The following is a 19739-nucleotide window of genomic DNA, read 5'->3' as shown; positions in this document are numbered from 1 at the left end:
CTGTATGTGACGGACCTCACAAATACGTGATCTATATAAGTGAGGTCAGTAGAAACGCCCCTCCCCCACACACCTGTAGGGCTTGTAGGAGAAGTAAAGGGATAGGTATAAGCTGACAGTAAGTAGAAAATAAGCACAGACGGCAGCACTAGCAATAGTCACATACCATGCAGGAAGATATACTCACTGCACCTTTACACTACAATCAACCTGCCCAGATTCAGTGTCTGGGAGGGCTATAGTGCTGTGTACGCTGTCCTTAATCAGGGGAGAGGTACACAGGGGGACCGGTCCGCGTGCTCCCTGAGATCTGCGCTGCCACTGGGAAAATGGCCGCTGGAGACCTCAGAGGAGGAGTGGCCGTGTAACTGCAGCTCAGCGACGCCAGACTGCGTGCTGAAAGGCGCGCTGAGCTGAGGGGAGGAGCCGCTGACAGGGAAGGCTTCCTCCCCTGGCTGGCCATAACCCCAGGGATGCTGGCTTCCCGCTTGCCCCTTTATCCCTGGTGGTCTAGTGGTCCCACGGGTTATGGGGGGGGCCCGCCGCCACTGCCAGCAGCCTCCGGTCTGTCCCCAGGACCGGAGGCTAAAGGACTGCATTTAAGGCATTCCGCGCGCCGCCGCTAGCCAGCGACGCGCGGCTTACCTGAATCCCCGGCGACTCCGGCAGCAGTCCTGGGAGGTAGACAGAGTCCGGCTAGTACGGACTCTGCCCTCCCGCCGCGATCCCCAGATCAGTACTGGCGTCGCGGCGCCAGTCGGGGATCAGAGCGGCAGCGTGGGCGTCTGTACAGACAGCCCTTCGCTGCCGTCTGTAGTAAAAAGATTCAAATAAATAAAATCTAACTTAAAATAAAAAGCTTCTGGGGGCTGCTCCTGCCCCCCCTGCGCGGTGACCGACTCCGGCCGGGCACCAGCTTACACTGAGGTGCCTGTGGCTCGGGGGCGGGGTATAGAGGAGGACCCAAGTGCATCCTGGGAGCTAAAAGCTTAACTGCGTGGTGCCCATGGATCCTGTTCCAGCTATAACCCCAAGGTCAACCCTGTGGACCCCCTATGGACCCTGAAGTAGAAATGTTATTTATTAACATAGCAATAAAAAAAGTTTGTAGAACCAAGTTCAACATAAAATACCTATGTTCCATGTACTAAAATTAAAAATAAACATTTTTGTGTGAAAAATTTTGTAATCCCACCGTGCTGACTGTGGGGTAACTCTCCTATGGTCCACAATTAAAATGTTTTCATTAGTCAGTTTTTTGTTTTTTTTGCTTATTTTTAAGGCTAGGCTAAAATAATAATAAAAATGAAAATTGCAATGATGACTGTTAACATTATAAACATGTCAGCATTTTAGCAATGGGGGCATTTTAACAATGTTAAAAAATTTTGGAATGTCGGCACTTACTGGTTGTTAACCTAAAGTTCATATTGACTTTTTATTGTGGATGTGCAGGCTCGAATTAGTTCAGATTTTCCCGCCAAAAATCTGGTCTCAGAAAGAGGCAAAACATCATCTTTCATGGACTTTTGTCCAGGAATGATGACGTTTGTCCATGAAAGATTACGTTTTGCCTCTTTCTGAGACCCGATTTTTTTGGGTGGGAAAAATCCGAACCTGCACATCCCTACTTTTTATACTGAACCCGGATTTTAGTTTGCTGGCCGGCACAGTGTCCTCTGAGCAGGCCGGGCCGCGTGCAGACCGCAGAGGGCCTATTAGAGTCCTCACATCTGCACGGACATACTGCTCATGGAGAAACATTGAGGGCATCGGTATTAGAAGTAGCGCATTTTCCTAGTTCCCGGCTTACTACAGGTGAGACAAACCATTATCTGTGTCGCTTACAGCTGAAGGACACAAACGTGTGTCTGCAGATACACAAGGATGCTACACACTGAGACAGCTTACCTTTGCTGACTGATAGGAGGAGGTTTGGGTCCCTTGGATGAAACTTAAGTTCATTGATTGCATTGCCATGGCCTACATAGTGCTGAGAGTAGAGGAAAGGGGGGGAAAAAAAAAGTGTTATGGTGCATACACACGATCAGATTTTTTCTTCAGATATGGACGATAACGATTTAAAAATCGTTCAGTCGTTCATATCTGAAGGAAAATCGTTCATATCTGACATGCCTGAACGATGGACGATCAACGATGCGCGTTCCCGTTTGTCAGATAACGATATCTGACATCTGATGGGTTTGCAGTCAGACTTGGACGATTCCATTCATTTTAATGCAGTCAAAAATCGTTCAATCGTTCAAATCGTTCAAAACTTTGGTCAAATCGTCCAAATCGTTCAAATCGTTTAATCGTTCAGTCGTTCATCTGACAAATCTGACAAGTCTGACAAATCTGACCGTGTGTACGCTCCATTACATTATATTGTAATTTAGTACAAGTTTATAAAAATGTAACAATTCCAATATTTAATTTGGTTCTAGTCCATAGGGATATTATTGCCTGTGGGCTGTATTCAATTAGCCGCAAAAAGGGGGAATGAATTTGCCTCATTCACCTGTTTTGTCGTGATGCTTTCTCCGTGCGTGTCCCTACTTTTTGCTCTATTCAAATTGTAAAAACGCGGATAGGCGTATTCTGGGGGAAATCAGTCTGTACCCCATAAAAAGCTTCAGTGACCCTGGGAATCAATATACTGGTAGCCCTAATAAATGTATTTAGTGAGGTTTTTTGGGTGCAAAGGGCTGTTATATGTATATTTGCCTATGTGTGGAAAAATGATAGAAAGCAATGTTTTTTCTGAAAATAAGGTTAAATTTGGGGTACCGGAAAATGGATATAGTATATTTTGAGGTCTCTAAAATGAAGATTGAAATAAATCTCAAAAATACACCTGCTGCAGCCTCGTGCAATCCCAAAAATACCTGTCCCATCCATATAGCCCCCAAAGTACCAGGCCCCCCCCACACACTTTTTTCCCCAATTTCCAAAACTGTTTTAGTTTTCACCCCAAAAATTTAATGACTTTTTTGGGGTGTATTAAGTTTTTATTTTTTTTTGCCATATTAGCCTTTAGTGTGGCAGGGAGTAGTCCAAAGGGTTCTGAGCCAAGTCCCCACATCTGTACCAAAAGATATGGATTTTGCACTCCTTTTCTCCTGCCTTTGCTGGAGAAACTTTCCCGCCTGTTTTTGCTTATGGAGTTTTCGCATAGGCGAAATCCTCTGGGGGATTTGAATATGAAGATACTTTGAAAACAGGCGAAAAGTGCAAATTGGAGAAAACTTCTCCCCAAACGGCACTTTTCGCGGCTGATACAGTGATGACAAGCCCAAGCCCCAGGCTGTGCTGAATGATCCTAATCTAGTTTACAAACATGCATTCTAGCCCATTATCAGATTAGTTCCTTCCCCCTGTGCAAGTGCTGAGTTGACCTAATATGGACCCTAAACATGCCGACTCCTCCCCACACACCTGCAGACTGCCATCCTACACAAACAAAGTATGGAACTCACTGATAGCTTTGGCTAAAGTACCCTCCACACCTGCCCATTTCCTCTCCCTCACAGCCTTAGCCAAACTAATTCCTGGCCTTAACCTCTCCTTGCACTCGTGCTCTTCGCAAGTGGACTTACTGTCAGCAAACCCTGTGTTCCTCTTTGACTTATTCCTAGTCATATTTTATTGTATCACTAGATACAAATACCACCAAAAACACCACTAGATCTAAGCAAATCACTGCAGCTACTCCATACCAAGAGTCATACTCTCTTGGCAGCAGAGGGGTCATAACCTATGAACATGTGGATATCTACAGCACTTCTAAATCCAACCACCAAATACAATGGGGGACTAGACCACAGAACGTCTCTCGCCAACAGTAAGAAACTGCATAGAAGACCGCTTATCGGTAAACTCCTTGTACAAATAGTCTTGAAATGCAAATTAAGCTGTTGAACAGATTGTACATGACCCAGACTAAATTTCATAAACTGTGGCCCCAACCCTCTCATTTTCTGGCGCAGTGGTTCCCGCGATGAAAACCTGCTTCATGCCTTCTCGGACTGTGCCCTCATTAAGCCACTTTAGAGTGTGGTCAGTAAAGTTTTCTTCAACTATACGGAATTATTGCCGCCAGCCGCTCATTTATATTTCTACCAGGACTTTCCAAATAGGTTATGTTTTCTCCCACATCTTGATTGCCACCAAAACCTCTAGTGGGGCCGATTTTGGAAACCGCCTCCCCATCTCCCAATCCAGAAAGTTCCAAAATTCTGTATGCATTTCTGATGGAGACCGCTAATACCCTTTTACTTTATCTCTGCCTCTTCCCCCATGGTCATAAGGTGCCTATGGCATAAATATATGACAGAGGGTGATGGATCTGTACAATCCCAATCTTCTAGGTCCACCATGTTTAAATTGGTTGAGGTTCCGCAGCCTACGCCCCCATCGGGGACAACCTCCTAAGCCAGAGGTTCCCAACTGCGGTCCTCAAGGCTCCTCAGGTTTTAGAGATATCCATGGTTGAGCACAGGTGACTCACTTAGTACCTCAGTCAATTTGATTTATCCACCTGATCTCAACTATTTGATTTAGCCACCTGTGCTCAACCATGGATCTCTAAAACCTGAGCTGTTGGGGAGCCTTGAGGAGCACATTTGGGAATCTCTGTCCTCAGCACTATTGTCGCATGTTCTACTTTCTCTTGCTCTTTCACATACCTTGATACACTGCATAGTGATGGGATTAATGATGCGGATAATTCCCCTGGAACCAGCCACTGCGAGGAGCGGGTGACTTGTATTACTGTCAAATGTCCACGCACAGGTGTAGAAGTTTTCATCTGCCTGAACATTACCATTAAGGATAGTAACACAACAAAAAACCAAGTGAATAAGTAACCCCCCACCCCAGGTATAAGTTATATGGGATCTGCCACCTCTCCACCATTACTTGAACACATCCAGTAAGCGCACACTATGAATTACACCTCCAATCCATTGCTGGTATGTATTCTTCATTCAGCAAAGCTATGGGGGACATTTGTGCGGTCTCAGGAAGAGCAGACCCAAATGTTACCTGGAGGGATACCTACATCTGTAGGAAAAGGTAACTGAAGTGCACGTCTTTGAGAGCTAATATCCATTTGTTTTATTGTAATGATCAATAAAAGGATACATCAGCGTCCACATACGACTGAAGTAACCGGATTTCCCCTTGAGAGTGACATTCATATAACGTGACCTGTAAGAAAAACGTAAGAGAGATATTAGGTTCATTACATTTCCCCTTAGATAATGTGTGTCCTCCAGCAACTGTGTCCTATATCTTATAGCCCCACAACAGCTGAACATCCCATGGGTGTACTCATCCGGATACAAGCGATAAGATTGGAACTCACATTAAAAAGAAAAAAAAAAAAAAAAGGTACACAACGTTAGTGGGCTGGAAGCTGAACAATATTCATCGGACCATTCCACTAGGGAAATCTACTGCTGGCTCCTGGTCCCATAATGAAATCTACTGCTGTCACCCACAATAATAAAGCCATAAACACACACAACTGGCACAGGAGCATCAGTTACACCGTGTCACGTACCCGGTTACTGCCGACAGTAGCAAACACCAAGGGGTCTCCCTCCTTACTGTGCCAGTTGAACTGTACTCCGAACAAGGGCTGGTTGTGGTCTTCCTGTAGGGAAGTTATATAATTACTACTACAAAAATTAGATAGATAGATCTCTCTCAACAATGTTCAAGAATTAATTACATTAAACCAGACAGCTGAACGGACAAGAGAAACATTCGTTACTAGTAATTTATATAGTGCACACATATTACACATCGTTTTACAGAGAACTATATAGATCGATAAACATGTGTGTTATTCTCCATACAGCATGAAGCCAAACACCTTCTAGCAGCTTTTACTAGGTGATAAGGTAGCTAGTCATTTATAAGTGCAATAGATTTATCTTAGTCACAGGGGCCCGGCCTTAGGCAGTTTTTGTTCACAGGTCACACATTTGTATGTTAAACATTCCTGGAATCTAACCCGTGAGAAATGTGCCCAGACATATTGACTAGTACTAAGGAGGCAATTGAATTTGGAGCGCTGTTGATAGTGCTGGGAGGGAGCTCCCGGAGCTATTCAATTCAGCGCACCGTTAGGGCGACTAAAGGATTTCTTCTCGCACCCTTCTGAGGACGCACAGAAAAATCTGTGTAAAGTGGCGGCCGCATGGCTGTTTTCCGGCTTAGTGCGGCGCTAACAGCCTCGCGGCCGGCACTTTAGTTGCGAGAACCAGCATTCTCCGACTAAACACCCAGGTTAAGTTGCTAAAACCGGCATTCTCCGACTTAAGTGATTGTAGTCGGACTAAACTGGGAGGTGAGTTGAATAGCTCGGGGACCAACTTCCCGTCGCTACTCACCTTGCTCCAAATTGAATTTCCCCCTAAATGACTGAAAAACCCACGTACTGTACCAGGCACGCCCACTGTGCTCCTGAGAATCTCCGTGACATGAAACTGCAGGACGACGGTCAGCTTGCAGCACACTGGCTCTGAGCGTTTACAAGACTGGCGTTTCCCAGATATAACCGTACACTGGCATAGGGTTTGGTCACACGACTGGTGTTAGAATGAGAGCCCAAACTCAGGTCATTATAACGCAAGAGAACGCTGTAAGGGAAAAACCTGTAACATACCTTCAAGCTGTTCACGCATTTGAACGAGTATTTGCACTTCTTGGATTTCCATTTTCCTTTGCCCCAGCTTTTCCGCCCAGGGGCATTGGCTGTGTTTGTGGGGGTGTCCGGCCGTTCTGTGTTTGTGCCACTCTCTATGCTGACCGCATCGTCCTGCAAACGACAAGCAAAGCTATAACATACTGCCCCCAAATAAATGTAAATAATCACATCACCCGTATCACGGGGTTTAAAGGCTCATTAATTACTTTTATCAATCACTGAATTTTTTTTATTTTTTTTTCTGGAATATAACCAGGGCTTTAAAAGGCTTCTGCATCATGCTCTTTCCATGAAATCCATGTATACACATCAGATTTACGTGTTCACATGCAATGACCATACCAATTTGCATGCTGAACCTTTGTTATAGCGAGAGAAGAGAGTAGGGGGAGCCGCGATTACAGACACATATAGGGGAAGATTCGGTCACGTGTGAGGGCTGCAATGAGTGTCCATGGTATATTGCTGGTAAGAGACACACGGCTGATATTTGTGACGCTGAAAACCATTTATACTAAGGGTGGTGAAACAGTCTGTGCGCACAAGCTGCTGATAATGATTGAAGTATATCATTATTTTTTTTCCTATTGAAGTGGGAGTAAGCTAATGAGATGAAGAGGATTATGATAAAAGGGGAGAGAGAGAAGGGTGGTGATGTGGACTGTACCAGGTGTAATGTCTGTATTAGCGGAGGGCTGGGTGTATGAACAGACACCATATAAAAAAGGTTTTAAAATGTGCCTTGCTCCTAGATTCTAACACTTATCAAGCCTGGATATAAGAATATGTGCTATCACACGCATGGAGTGAATTCAAATATGGTTTTAACTTGTTCCGCATTAGTCACAGTGATGATCCTACAACAGCAGTACAATTAACTTTCACAACATTGGCTCGCAGTAAAGGGCTAGGACTATAAAGCAGGACATGTGTGGGCAGAGCTTCTCAGCACGGCAGGTAAAGGGAACCATATTCTATGGGGAAACTTCAATTCTGTGCGATTGCTGGCTGCACACGGACCTGACAAATACAGTCAGTATTCTCCCCAGGTCCTTTTTGATGATCGCCCCGGCCGACACTTTTCTTACACTGCCCAGCAGCCAGGGCTGACCAAACACACAGGAGTACTGCAAGGAGCCGCCACAGTCACAAAGAGGACCCCCAACCACCTCAACCCCCGGAGTTCACAGCACACATCTACCTCAATGCTGCCTGACATTACTTTACTGGGGAGAAGACAGACAGGAGATCCGGCATTGGAACACTCCTGTGCAGCTCAATGGGGTGCGAGACGAAATGTGCAGTGTAGATGGGTGCGATTTGCCATTCGGAACAGAATGCTACACTGAAGGCTCGATTCAATTCAGAGGGATTTAAAAAGGTGGATTGTGTAAGCGCATATCCCATGAACGCAATGCTGCAACATGTCCCAATACACAGGATTGGCAAGTACTGCACAAGTTCACACCCAAATGGCCACCTACAGAGTGGAGACCATAACCATGCAGGAAGAACCTCTGCGCTAAGAAGACACCCGACTTCAGAACATCCGCACACTGAGCATGCACACTCCACAAACACAGCAGGACACACTCTAGCGTTCAGTGCGTTTACGCGGACCGTGAACCCAGAAACCGGACTAAATGGAAGCACAGATTAAGGTATGTAAACCTCAGTATGTTGGTCACCATATCACCTACCCTTGAAAAAGAATTCCCAATATGGGATGAAACGCGTTGGAAAACACTGGAATATGTACTTTTGATTTACCCTGACATCGATGTCTGTTTTAATGTTATATGTACAGCGGTCCCGCTAGGCTGTTTTAGCGGGGCGCCGCACCCTATGTCTAAAGGTCAAAAAGCACCCTGCCCTCCGGCGCGGCGCCCCGATGAAACAGCCTGTGGGTGTATTCTCCACCCACGGGTCGCAGTGTCCTGCGAGCGGGGAAAACTGCAGTGTAGCGGTCACTGCTGGTGAATGGATGCCGGGCGCATGCGCACAGCATCTATTCACACTGACAGCAGCGCTTGGGGGCAGCCCGGCATGTCCGTAAGTTCCGGGCACGCCCCCATGAGTGAGAAAAGGGGGCGTGTCTTAAAGACATGCCCCTTTTCGTTGGCCACGCCCCCTTTTCGGACGTGCGGTTGTGCCCTTTCTCTAGGACCACCACCGGACCTAGAGTGAACACTATACCACCACAATCCATAGCGATTAAACAGAACCTTAGAGCGCTTACACAATACCCCTTTTTAATACTTGTTTTGGAAACGTCAGGATACCTTCCCTGTGTTTAGCAACTAAAAGGTACTATATAGACCCCTGTACCGCAAACCATTAACGTAACTTTCTATATTCAGCGTGATGCTGAATAAGCCCGGGAGGGAGCTCCAGGAGCTATTCAATTCACCGCGCCGTTTGGTCCGACAATCGCCTGTTAAGTCGGAGAATGCTGGATCTCGCGACTTAACATGGGCGAGAACCGGCATTCTCCGACTAAAGCGCAGCGCTAAGCAGGAAAACAGCCGCGCGGCCGGCACTTCTGTCGGGTTTCTCCTCACACCCTCAGGGGGTGAGAGAATAAATGATTTAGTTGGACCAAATAGCGCGTTGAATTGAATCGAGTCTTAGGATTGCAAATCTTTCTATATAACCGCAAACATTTAAGTAAAAAGAATTAAAGAAGAATACAATTAAAGTTTAATAGGGGTATTCAATATGTAGCGAAAACGCAGTTTCTCCAAGGTTTTCGCTCAGATGACGTCATTTTCGCCGGTTTGACTTTTACACCATATTCAATTTCAAAGACTTTTCGCAGGTTCGAAAAGTCTTTGAAAAAAAACGGGGATAACTTTTCACCACTGAATAGGTGGTGAAAAAAAAGTGCAGAATTGGGGTTTAGGGGTGCAGGCTTAAAAAAAATAGCCTGCATCCCTGGGAATGTAGTTCTAAAAAAAACTGTCAATAAAAAGTTTTCAAAAAAAATAGGGACACCCCAAAAAAATTATTTAAAATTTGGGGTGAAAAAAAAAAAGGGAAAAAAAGTGTTTAGAAATAGGGAAATAGGTTCAGGGCTATTCTGCAAATATGCGGCAGGTGTATTCTAGCATAGGTTATTAGCGGCAGGTGCATATTTGCAGAATCTTTAAATTAAGACTTTAAGGACTTAAAAATATGCTAGTACCCATTGTCATGTACCCCAAATTTGATGGGACCACTTAAAAAAACGAAAAAAATAACCTAAGTGCTCTTCTGCATCACTTCTTCAATGTCGGGAAAAAAACACCTGCAGCGGCTATTTAAAACCCCGACGTTCACTTGCAGACTAAACCGGGGGTACCCATAGTGATCCCCCATATTTTACAGCTTTAGGGGGGTCCTACAATTTATTCCAGGAAAATTTCGTATTTTTTCGCCGATCCTACTTCGCCGGGTCCCGTTCTCGTTGCTTTTAAATTGAATACAGGGATAAAGCGGGCGCGCATCCGATACTTTATCCCAGGAAAATCTCCGATGTGGAGCGAAAAGTCCAGCACGGACTTTTCGCTCCCATATTGAATACCCCTGCTGAGTAGTTCATGAGAAAAACAAATAGTGATTTATGCACACGAAACCACAACCTGATTGGCTGCTTTTCAAAGCCAAGGGAAGAGATTTATCAAAACTTCTTAAGATTTGTGAAAAGTCAGCCATTTGGGTGCGCTACACAGCACTTTAGACAGGTTTAGCCTCTTTACACAGATAAACCCAGTGTATTTGGGCACGACAAATGCAATAACCACAGCACTCTCGCCCGATTAGAGCAACTATTGAATAGCTCCGTTGGGCGCCCCAAAAAACTATTGAAATCCTCCCAGTCATGGGAGGAACCCAGAAATAATTTATAAGAAACTGCATCATTTCACGAGATCAGCAGTTTATCTATCACCAGCAAGTGCCGAATTTACACCTAAAAAATTCCCCCATGCTAGTATCAAGTCCTAAAAAAAAAAACCCCCCACACAACTAACTGGCGTGTACCACGTTACCATGCCAGCAAAACAGCAGTTGTGACTTTAATGAGTGGTGCAATTATTTCAGAAAAGGTCAAATTTACATATTTAGAATAGCGCAATATAATTTTTTTGCCCCGGCCCCCCCCCCCCCCCCCCCCCCAGACCTTTATGAACAGGTACCAAAAAGTACAGACATAATATCTTAAAACAAAAAAAAAATTTAACTTTTTTTTCTTAAAAAGATCAACCAGTCATCCTGTTACATGGCGCGTTTTCAGTTTTTCGAAAGTCCCCCAAAAAAACTTTACATTGCCCAAAACAAATCAGCACTTTGTCGTCAAGCCAAACTGACCAATGGCGCTTAATCCACCTATTTCTTTTCCAGACATTTATAACATTAACAGAGATACTGTTATAATTCGTGTTAATTCTAGGGTGGGCAGGGGGGCTCCTACTGAAGGGAACGCACCTGAAGAAGGGGCGTGGTCACCAGAAAAGGGGCATGTCATGGAGACACCCCCCTTTTCATCACTGGACGGGGAGTGCCCAGCACTCACAGAGATGCTGTGCTGCCTCCATGTTCTCCCTGCAGTGCGATTAAATGCATTCTTTCACTCACCAGTGATCGTGTCACAGGAATACCCCGCTGCAGGACACTGCGGCCAGCGGGTGGGGACAGCTGTTTCAGCGGGACACTGCCATAAGAGCTGGGTGCATTTCAGCGATTTCAAATCAGGCAGGGTGCGGCACCGCCCTGAAACAGCCTAGCGGGAACACTAAGTATGACTGCTATTACACTGGACAGTGTGGCTTTAACCGGCTAACCCAGGTTGATTTGGCCGCAACATGCACAAAAAGACACAGGCACCCAAAACAATCGAATATCGTCCTCCCCCAATCTCCCGTCACTTTACACCATTAGTTTGTAAACTCTCAGCAGCTGTGTGCTCCCTTCTGACGTACCTGGGCACCCCTGTATTATGTCTGTTCTGCGCTAAACTTTCAGGCAGCACCGAGTAATGCTGCCATACACTCCACAATCGTGCAGCAGACCAGCCAAGAGGGGAGGAACTGTCTGCAGATAGTTGGAATGTCTCCATCAGGGCATGAACTAAGGGTAGGTAAGCTGTGCCACCACACAGAGTGCAGGACACTGTCACTGCCCCATGGTATCTATGGGGCGCAAGCAGGGGGGACCCCGAATTTGGGAAGGGGGAGGGACCCTGGGGGGGTCTAGGAACCAGGCAGGGGGAGGGAACCCGGGGGGGGGGTCTAGAAACCAGGCAGGGGGAGGGAGGGACCCCAGGGGGGGGGTCTAGGAACCAGGTAGGGGGAGGGAGGGACCCCAGGGGGGGGGTCTAGGAACCAGGTAGGGGGAGGGAGGGACCCCAGGGGGGGGGTCTAGGAACCAGGCAGGGGGAGGGACTCCGGGGGGGAGGTCTAGGAACCAGGCAGGGGGAGGGACTCCGGGGGGGAGGTCTAGGAACCAGACAGGGGGAGGGACTCCGGGGGGGGAGGTCTAGGAACCAGACAGGGGGAGGGACTCCGGGGGGGGAGGTCTAGGAACCAGGCAGGGGGAGGGACTCCGGGAGGGGAGGTCTAGGAACCAGGCAGGGGGAGGGACTCCGGGAGGGGGTCTAGGAACCAGGCAGGGGGAGGGACTCCGGGGGGGAGGTCTAGGAACCAGGCAGGGGGAAGAACTCCGGGGGGGAGGTCTAGGAACCAGGCAGGGGGAGGGACTCCGGGGGGGGAGGTCTAGGAACCAGGCAGAGGGAGGGACTCCAGGGGGGGAGGTCTAGGAACCAGACAGGGGGAGGGACTCCGGGGGGGGAGGTCTAGGAACCAGACAGGGGGAGGGACTCCGGGGGGGGGAGGTCTAGGAACCAGACAGGGGGAGGGACTCCGGGGGGGGAGGTCTAGGAACCAGACAGGGGGAGGGACTCCGGGGGGGAGGTCTAGGAACCAGACAGGGGGAGGGACTCCGGGGGGGGGAGGTCTAGAAACCAGACAGGGGGAGGGACTCCGGGGGGGGGAGGTCTAGGAACCAGACAGGGGGAGGGACTCCGGGGGGGGAGGTCTAGGAACCAGACAGGGGGAGGGACTCCGGGGGGGAGGTCTAGGAACCAGACAGGGGGAGGGACTCCGGGGGGGAGGTCTAGGAACCAGACAGGGGGAGGGACTCCGGGGGGGAGGTCTAGGAACCAGACAGGGGGAGGGACTCCGGGGGGGAGGTCTAGGAACCAGACAGGGGGAGGGACTCCGGGGGGGAGGTCTAGGAACCAGACAGGGGGAGGGACTCCGGGGGGGGAGGTCTAGGAACCAGACAGGGGGAGGGACTCCGGGGGGGGAGGTCTAGGAACCAGGCAGGGGGAGGGACTCCGGGGGGGAGGTCTAGGAACCAGGCAGGGGGAGGGACTCCGGGGGGGAGGTCTAGGAACCAGGCAGGGGGAGGGACTCCGGGAGGGGAGGTCTAGGAACCAGGCAGGGGGAAGAACTCCGGGGGGGAGGTCTAGGAACCAGGCAGGGGGAAGAACTCCGGGGGGGGAGGTCTAGGAACCAGGCAGGGGGAGGGACTCCGGGGGGGAGGTCTAGGAACCAGACAGGGGGAGGGACTCCGGGAGGGGAGGTCTAGGAACCAGACAGGGGGAGGGACTCCGGGGGGGGAGGTCTAGGAACCAGACAGGGGGAGGGACTCCGGGGGGGAGGTCTAGGACCCAGACAGGGGGAGGGACTCCGGGGGGGGAGGTCTAGGAACCAGCCAGGGGGAGGGACTCCGGGGGGGAGGTCTAGGAACCAGCCAGGGGGAGGGACTCCGGGGGGGGGGGGGAGGTCTAGGAACCAGACAGGGGGAGGGACTCCGGGGGGGGAGGTCTAGGAACCAGACAGGAGGAGGGACTCCGGGGGGGGGAGGTCTAGGAACCAGACAGGGGGAGGGACTCCGGGGGGGAAGTCTAGGAACCAGACAGGGGGAGGGACTCCGGGGGGGGAGGTCTAGGAACCAGGCAGGGGGAGGTCTAGGAAGGCAAGGGGAGGGGTCTAGGAACCAGACAGGGGGAGGGACTCCGGGGGGGAGGTCTAGGAACCAGACAGGGGGAGGGACTCCGGGGGAGAGGTCTAGGAACCAGACAGGAGAAGGTCTAGGAAACAGACAGGGGGAGGGACTCCAGGGGGTGGGGGTCTAGGAACCAGGCAGGGGGAGGTACTCTGGGGTGGGTCTAGGAACCAGGCAAGGGGAGGGACCCCAGGTCCAGAAGCCAGACAGGGGAAGGAACAAATACTGCCCATCAGCAGGACACATGCGGCAATGTAACTCATCATTAGGGAGATTATAGGGCATCAGCGGAAGTCACTGGTCAGCCTAAAAGGCAGAGAACGCTGGGACTTGTAGTCCTACAGCAGATGAGCAGCCGGTTACGTGATACACCGGGATCATCGGACACAACACTGCGGCCCCCACCCCCCCTAAGACACGTGAGCCCGCCCGCCTGCCACACATACATACATACACCCCGCCCCTCTCTCACGTTCTCATCCCCGGACAGCTCCGGGTTGCTGTTCTCGTCGCTGCTCAGCTTCTGCCTCTTGGCCGGCATCTCGTTTCCCGCCGCACGGCCGGAAGCCTCAGACATCTTCCTCTCGCCGTGACGTCAGAGAGACGCGCCGCCATCAGCAGCAGCACGTGACCGGGCGTGCGCATGCGCGGCGGAGGGGAGGGTGGACATGGGCTGCAGCAGCCAGTTACCCCGGCAACCGTGCCAGCCCCGCCCCCTCCCTCCATCGTCCCGGGCTACTGCTGGGTGACTGAGTGCACCACCACTACGGCTGCAGCCCCAACTCCTTCCCCAGGACACACATGTGAGAATACAGTGTCACGGTGCTGGAATGGTCACTGCTTATAATCTATATCCTAATATTATATCAACGTTGTGTCTGTTTGTTCCAAGTTACCCCAAGAACTACTGAACCGATGTTCAAGAAGCCGCGATCACCTGCCAGCTCTCACCCTGTTTGGGTGCCCAAACGGCACTTTTCGCGATCGCGCCCAGCACTTTGGTCAGAGTTAGCCGATTTGCGGTGCTAAACCCAACCACTTTGGGCGCGATCAGCGTGAAAAACTGGAACAATTGAATAGCGGCCAGCGATCTCACGTCACTTTAGACGGGAGATCCGGGCCGCGAAAACAATTGAATTCCGCCCCTTGAGAGATAGCCTGCACTCTGGGCTCAATCCAATTAGGTGCAAATGGCAAGTAGCGAGTTTGTTTCTTGAAACTCACACACAGCAGCGAAACGCGCTCCCGAGAATTCTGCAATCCAATTATAAATGCCTATTCGCACTGCTCGCAGCGGAGGGGTGCGAATTGACAGCCAAATGAGATTTGAGAGAAATGCATGAAAATGTGGGGAGACCATCCTGGGCCCCCCAATAAGGATAATTGCATTTGCAGGACTGTACAGAAGGCTGTTTGTGGCCATTAGGAAGTTACTGTACGTTTTTAAATGGTGTGAAATGGCTGATTTGTGTTTTTTTTTTATAAATGCAAGAAAATGATGAAAACAAACTTTTCGTTTAATCTCAAACTAATTAAACGAAAAATGCAAAAAAAAAAGTAGGAGAAAGGGTGATTTTGGGGTACTTTGAGGGCACCTTGAAAAATTTAATATTTTTTTTATAAAAATAGTTATTTTTCAACTTAAAAATTATTGTAATTAAATTTGGGGTGCATAAACTAACGAAAAAGTAGATTTTAGGCTCATTTAAAGACTTTTTTTTTTAACCCCCAAAAATTACATGTAATTATTGGACTAATTAAGCTAATTGGAAACTTCCAAATGCCTAATTAGTCATTAGGGAGGTGTCCAAGGGTTTCAGCACTAGGGGGGTGTCCAAGGGTTTCAGCACAGTGTCTCCACATTTTAATCTTTTAAATAAAGATTTTTCTTTCCATCTCACCCTCAGGGAGGTGCGAGTGGAAAGTTGCAAATTGAGTCTGACTGATTCAGTGCGATTTGCTAATTGGATTGCAAAATGAATTCGCTACGCGAATTCGAAGTGAAAATAGCAACTCGCAGTTCGCACCTAATAGGATTGACCCCTTTGTGCCATCTCCATCCGTCAAGTTAAAGTTGAGCAATAACAAAATACAAAATGTATTGCCATCATCAATGCAGGAGATTTATTTATTAACAGTTTGTTATATAGCGCCGCACATTCCGCTGCGCTTTACAATTTGTACAAAGGAGATAGGTGTGGCCAGTGGCGGGACACCCGGAGACAATGGAGTCATTTGCCGCTGGGCTCCAGCCCTTAAGGGGGCACCTGGCTCCATTGTCCCCCGGGCCGTTCCGGGCACTGCTATGGAGATGGAGCGCCGCTGATCGTTGCTCCACCTCCAGCGGCGTCACTACGGGGGGGGTCGCACCCCCTATTTGTCGGGCGCCCGCTGAGTGTGTTACCAGCGGGCGCCCGGCTCCTTTCCCCCCGGCGGTAACCGGAGGAACGGAGCTCACTCCTGAGCTCCGCTTCCGGGTCCCGCAATGCACTATGGGAGTGACGTCATGACGTCACTCCCATAGTTCGGAGGAGCGGGCGCCGGGGACGGAAGGCAGCAGCACTGGAGCGGGGTTTCAGGTAAGTATTTTTTTTTTTATGCGTGTGCGCTCGCGGGGGGGTGCTCACTACAGGGGGCATTATTGGGGGTTCACTACAGGGGGCATTACTGGGGGCTCACTACAGGGAGCATTACTGGGGGCTCACTACAGGGAGCATTACTGGGAGCACTACAGGAGGCATTACTGGGGGCTTACTACAGGGGGCATTACTGGGGGCTTACTACAGGGGGCATTACGGGGGCTTATTACTGGGGGCACTACTGAGAGTTTACTACTGGGGGCACTACAGGGGCCCTTACTACTGGGGCACTGCAAAGGGGGACCATTACTGGGGGGCACTACATAGGCGGCACTGCATAGGGGGACCTCTACAGAGGGCACTGCACAGGGGGAACTGCATACAGGGGCGGCAGCTAGGGCTGGCATAGGTGCTGGGGGGTGGTACCAACATTTTGCCTCTGGGCACCTGGGATGAAGTTACGTCACTGGGTGTGGTGCCATGTGTGCGGCTGGTAAGGGGTGGGGGAAGATGCTTAGTGCCGGCGGTCACTTGGATAGGATAGGCTACATAGCTGTCTGAGCACAAGCCAAACGGTGACATTGGTGTGAGCGGTGGATGAAGGTGCTGCTGCCACCAGTTTGTATAGCATTGCTGATCACATGGGCCACATCCGCCACAGGGCCTCTATACAAAGCAATACAGGTTGAGTCTCCCATATCCAAATATTCAGAAATATGGAATATTTTCAGCATGACTGAGATAATGAAACCTTTGCTTTTTGATGGTTCAATGTACACAAACTTTGTTTAAGGCACAAAATTATTAAAAATATTGTATAAAGTTACTGATCATAAATGCATTCTGTGGTTAGATTTGGGCCCTATTTCTAAGACATTTCATTATGGTATGCAATTATTCCAAAATGCGGAATATTCCAATATCCAAATTACCCTTGGTCCCAAGCATTTTGGATATGGGAGACTCAATCTGTACAACTAGAACACTTCAAATAAAAAATGTCATTGTGGGCGAAGCTGTGGGCAACAGCTAGTACATAATAAAGCCATACACACAGAGGGGCTTATTTATCACTGCGCATTTATAATGTTGATGTGATAAATATTTTTTGCCTAAATTTGGAATGTGACAATATTTTCACGCAAACTTTCTAAAAACTCCTTGCCGGGAGATGGGCCCCGATAGCAGCCAGTCCTGGCAAAATGCTGTAAGCAGAGTGATAGCGTAACACTAAGCTTCAGAGCGCATACTGCACATGCCCATCTGGCGCCCAGCACATCCATCAGGCGGGGGAGACAATGGAATTTGCAAAACAGTAGCCCATAGGAATGCTTCAAATTCTAGAGCTTGGTAAATCCCACTGCATAGCTGCCCCCATAGAAACCCATGGGGCAGCTTAGTGGTCAGAAATGGAAGGTATCGCGAGTTTTCTGCTGGGGCCCCTCCATGGTAAATCCCAGGGATCCTTAATATTTGCAGATAACCCCTGTAAACGAGTGTTTTCAGGGGATATTCTGCAAATATTTGATAAATAGGCCCCCAAGAGATGTAGTGAAAATAAATAAATTGATAATAGGAATATAACAACTCCCCCTTCAGATGAGTATCTGGTACAACTGGGGTTTTCCACCTTAGAAAGGTATACAGTATCTCCAGGTAAATATATCTATCTATAGGGTGGTGACAATCCCCTGGGCACGCAAGGCTCAAGCCTCAGTTAATGATCTCCACTGTGCACAGCATCACCTCCTGGATGGGACCACTTCTGGTATTGGACCTTATTCAGCTTCGGACGGAATTGCAAAGCTGCTCGCAAGCAGCTTTGCAATTCCGTCTGTGCAGATATGGTAATGGCGCAGGAGCCATCACGCCCCCTGCTGCATTACGTATCCGAGCTACATTGTGCAATGCAGCATCGGATACTCTGCGGAACATCGGCCGGCTAAGATGACCCATGGGGTCACGCAGCCGGCCGCCGCAGATGAGAGGAAGAAGCCAGGAAATCTCCGTCAGCCGACAGAGATCCTGGCCTCTTCCCTCCCCCACCAACGGCGATGCCACGCCTCCGTTTCGGGAAATGGAGACCGTCACCGCCCTCTCCCCACCCACAAAGACACTAAGTGAAGGAGAAGTCACTCTATGTACCTGCCGGGCTGTTTCTTTTTACTGTCTCTAGTCAGCTGACTAATGAGTTACACTATGGCAGACATGACAAGTGAGTTGTTCATACTTATCTACTCTCCCGGAAGGTGTTCCCCGGACCTCCACAAGAGTGGGTGGATCTCCCGCATCACGCCCACTTCCTAGTGAAGTAGGCAGGAGGGGAATCGCGGGTCTGTAGGGATAATACAGGGAATTGCGAAGTGATTACCTGCATCTGCTCTCCAGGCTTCTCCTGGAGAGAGGGAGGAAAAAGTATGGGGTTGTTTTAAAGGAAATTAAATGAACAATAATAACTCTTTCTCTAGTGGAGGCTAGTTTATTGGACATATTTTACTATTTTACTATTGTTTAATTACTTACACTGTGACTTATTACTGGTCACTATTGATATTGCTGACATTAATGGGTATTACTGTTAATGCTGGCATATATATATATATATATATATAGTCACACCTAGAATCAACTCCAGACCTTTTACCTGCTTAATTGATAATGAAATAACGAGGGAATAGCCCACACCTGTCCATGAAATAGCTTTTGAGTTGATAGTCCCATTACTTTTGGCCCCTTAGAAAGTGGGAGGCACATATAGAAACCATTGTAATTCCTACACCGTTCACCTGATTTGGATGTAATTACCCTCAAATTAAATCTGAAAGTCTGCAGTTAAAGCACATCTTGTTTGTTTCATTTCAAAGCCATTGTGGTGGTGAATAGAGGCCAAAATATGAAAATTCTGTCAATGTCCCAATATTTATGCACCTGACTGTGTATATATATATATATATATATATATATATATATATATATGCACTAAAAGTACTGATAACATTATTGGGCATTACTACTACTAATGTTGAGATATTACTTTGGAGCTACTACTTTTGCCACCATTGTACTTCTACTATTGCTGCAGCTGGCATACTTGACACTGATTATATGTCGGTTTGCAAGTTCCCTAGCGAAGGGCTAAGATGCCGTAGGCTAAAAGTGACAATATTGGATTTTCACAATGGGCAAGGGCAGTCGTTCAGTTGGTTTTATATGTATAAATAGATGGTGTTTTCTTTTTTTCATTATTTGTCTTTCAGCTTGCTTTAAAAGTCAGGGGTCACATGTGAAGCGCCCCAAATCTAGCTGGTTGCCTATCACTGGTATAATGTTCCAACTTTTTGGATGTCTATCGTCCTTCTGAACGTGTTTCAATTTGCTACATTGTGTAGCTCTTA

General features: G+C 48.5%; 1 protein-coding gene across 1 annotated transcript in view; it reads right to left on the bottom strand.

The window, feature by feature from the left end:
* Positions 1-14393, bottom strand: part of EED (embryonic ectoderm development) — a 34814-nt gene extending 20421 nt beyond the window's left edge. Inside the window, exons 1-6 of the mRNA XM_088479780.1 lie at positions 14238-14393; positions 6677-6829; positions 5567-5659; positions 5146-5211; positions 4689-4814; positions 1912-1993 (exon numbers count right to left, since the gene is read on the bottom strand). Coding sequence (XP_088335906.1) covers positions 1912-1993; positions 4689-4814; positions 5146-5211; positions 5567-5659; positions 6677-6829; positions 14238-14342 — 625 coding nt within the window. The 5' untranslated portion in view covers positions 14343-14393. The remainder of the gene's footprint in view (positions 1-1911; positions 1994-4688; positions 4815-5145; positions 5212-5566; positions 5660-6676; positions 6830-14237) is intronic.
* Positions 14394-19739: the final 5346 nt, after the last annotated feature.

Source organism: Taudactylus pleione, unplaced genomic scaffold, assembly GCF_031769625.1.
Source record: "Taudactylus pleione unplaced genomic scaffold, aTauple2 ptg000245l, whole genome shotgun sequence".
Lineage (NCBI taxonomy): Eukaryota > Metazoa > Chordata > Amphibia > Anura > Myobatrachidae > Taudactylus > Taudactylus pleione.
Note: the sequence above shows the minus strand (reverse complement) of the source record. Positions and strands in the feature narration are given on the sequence as shown.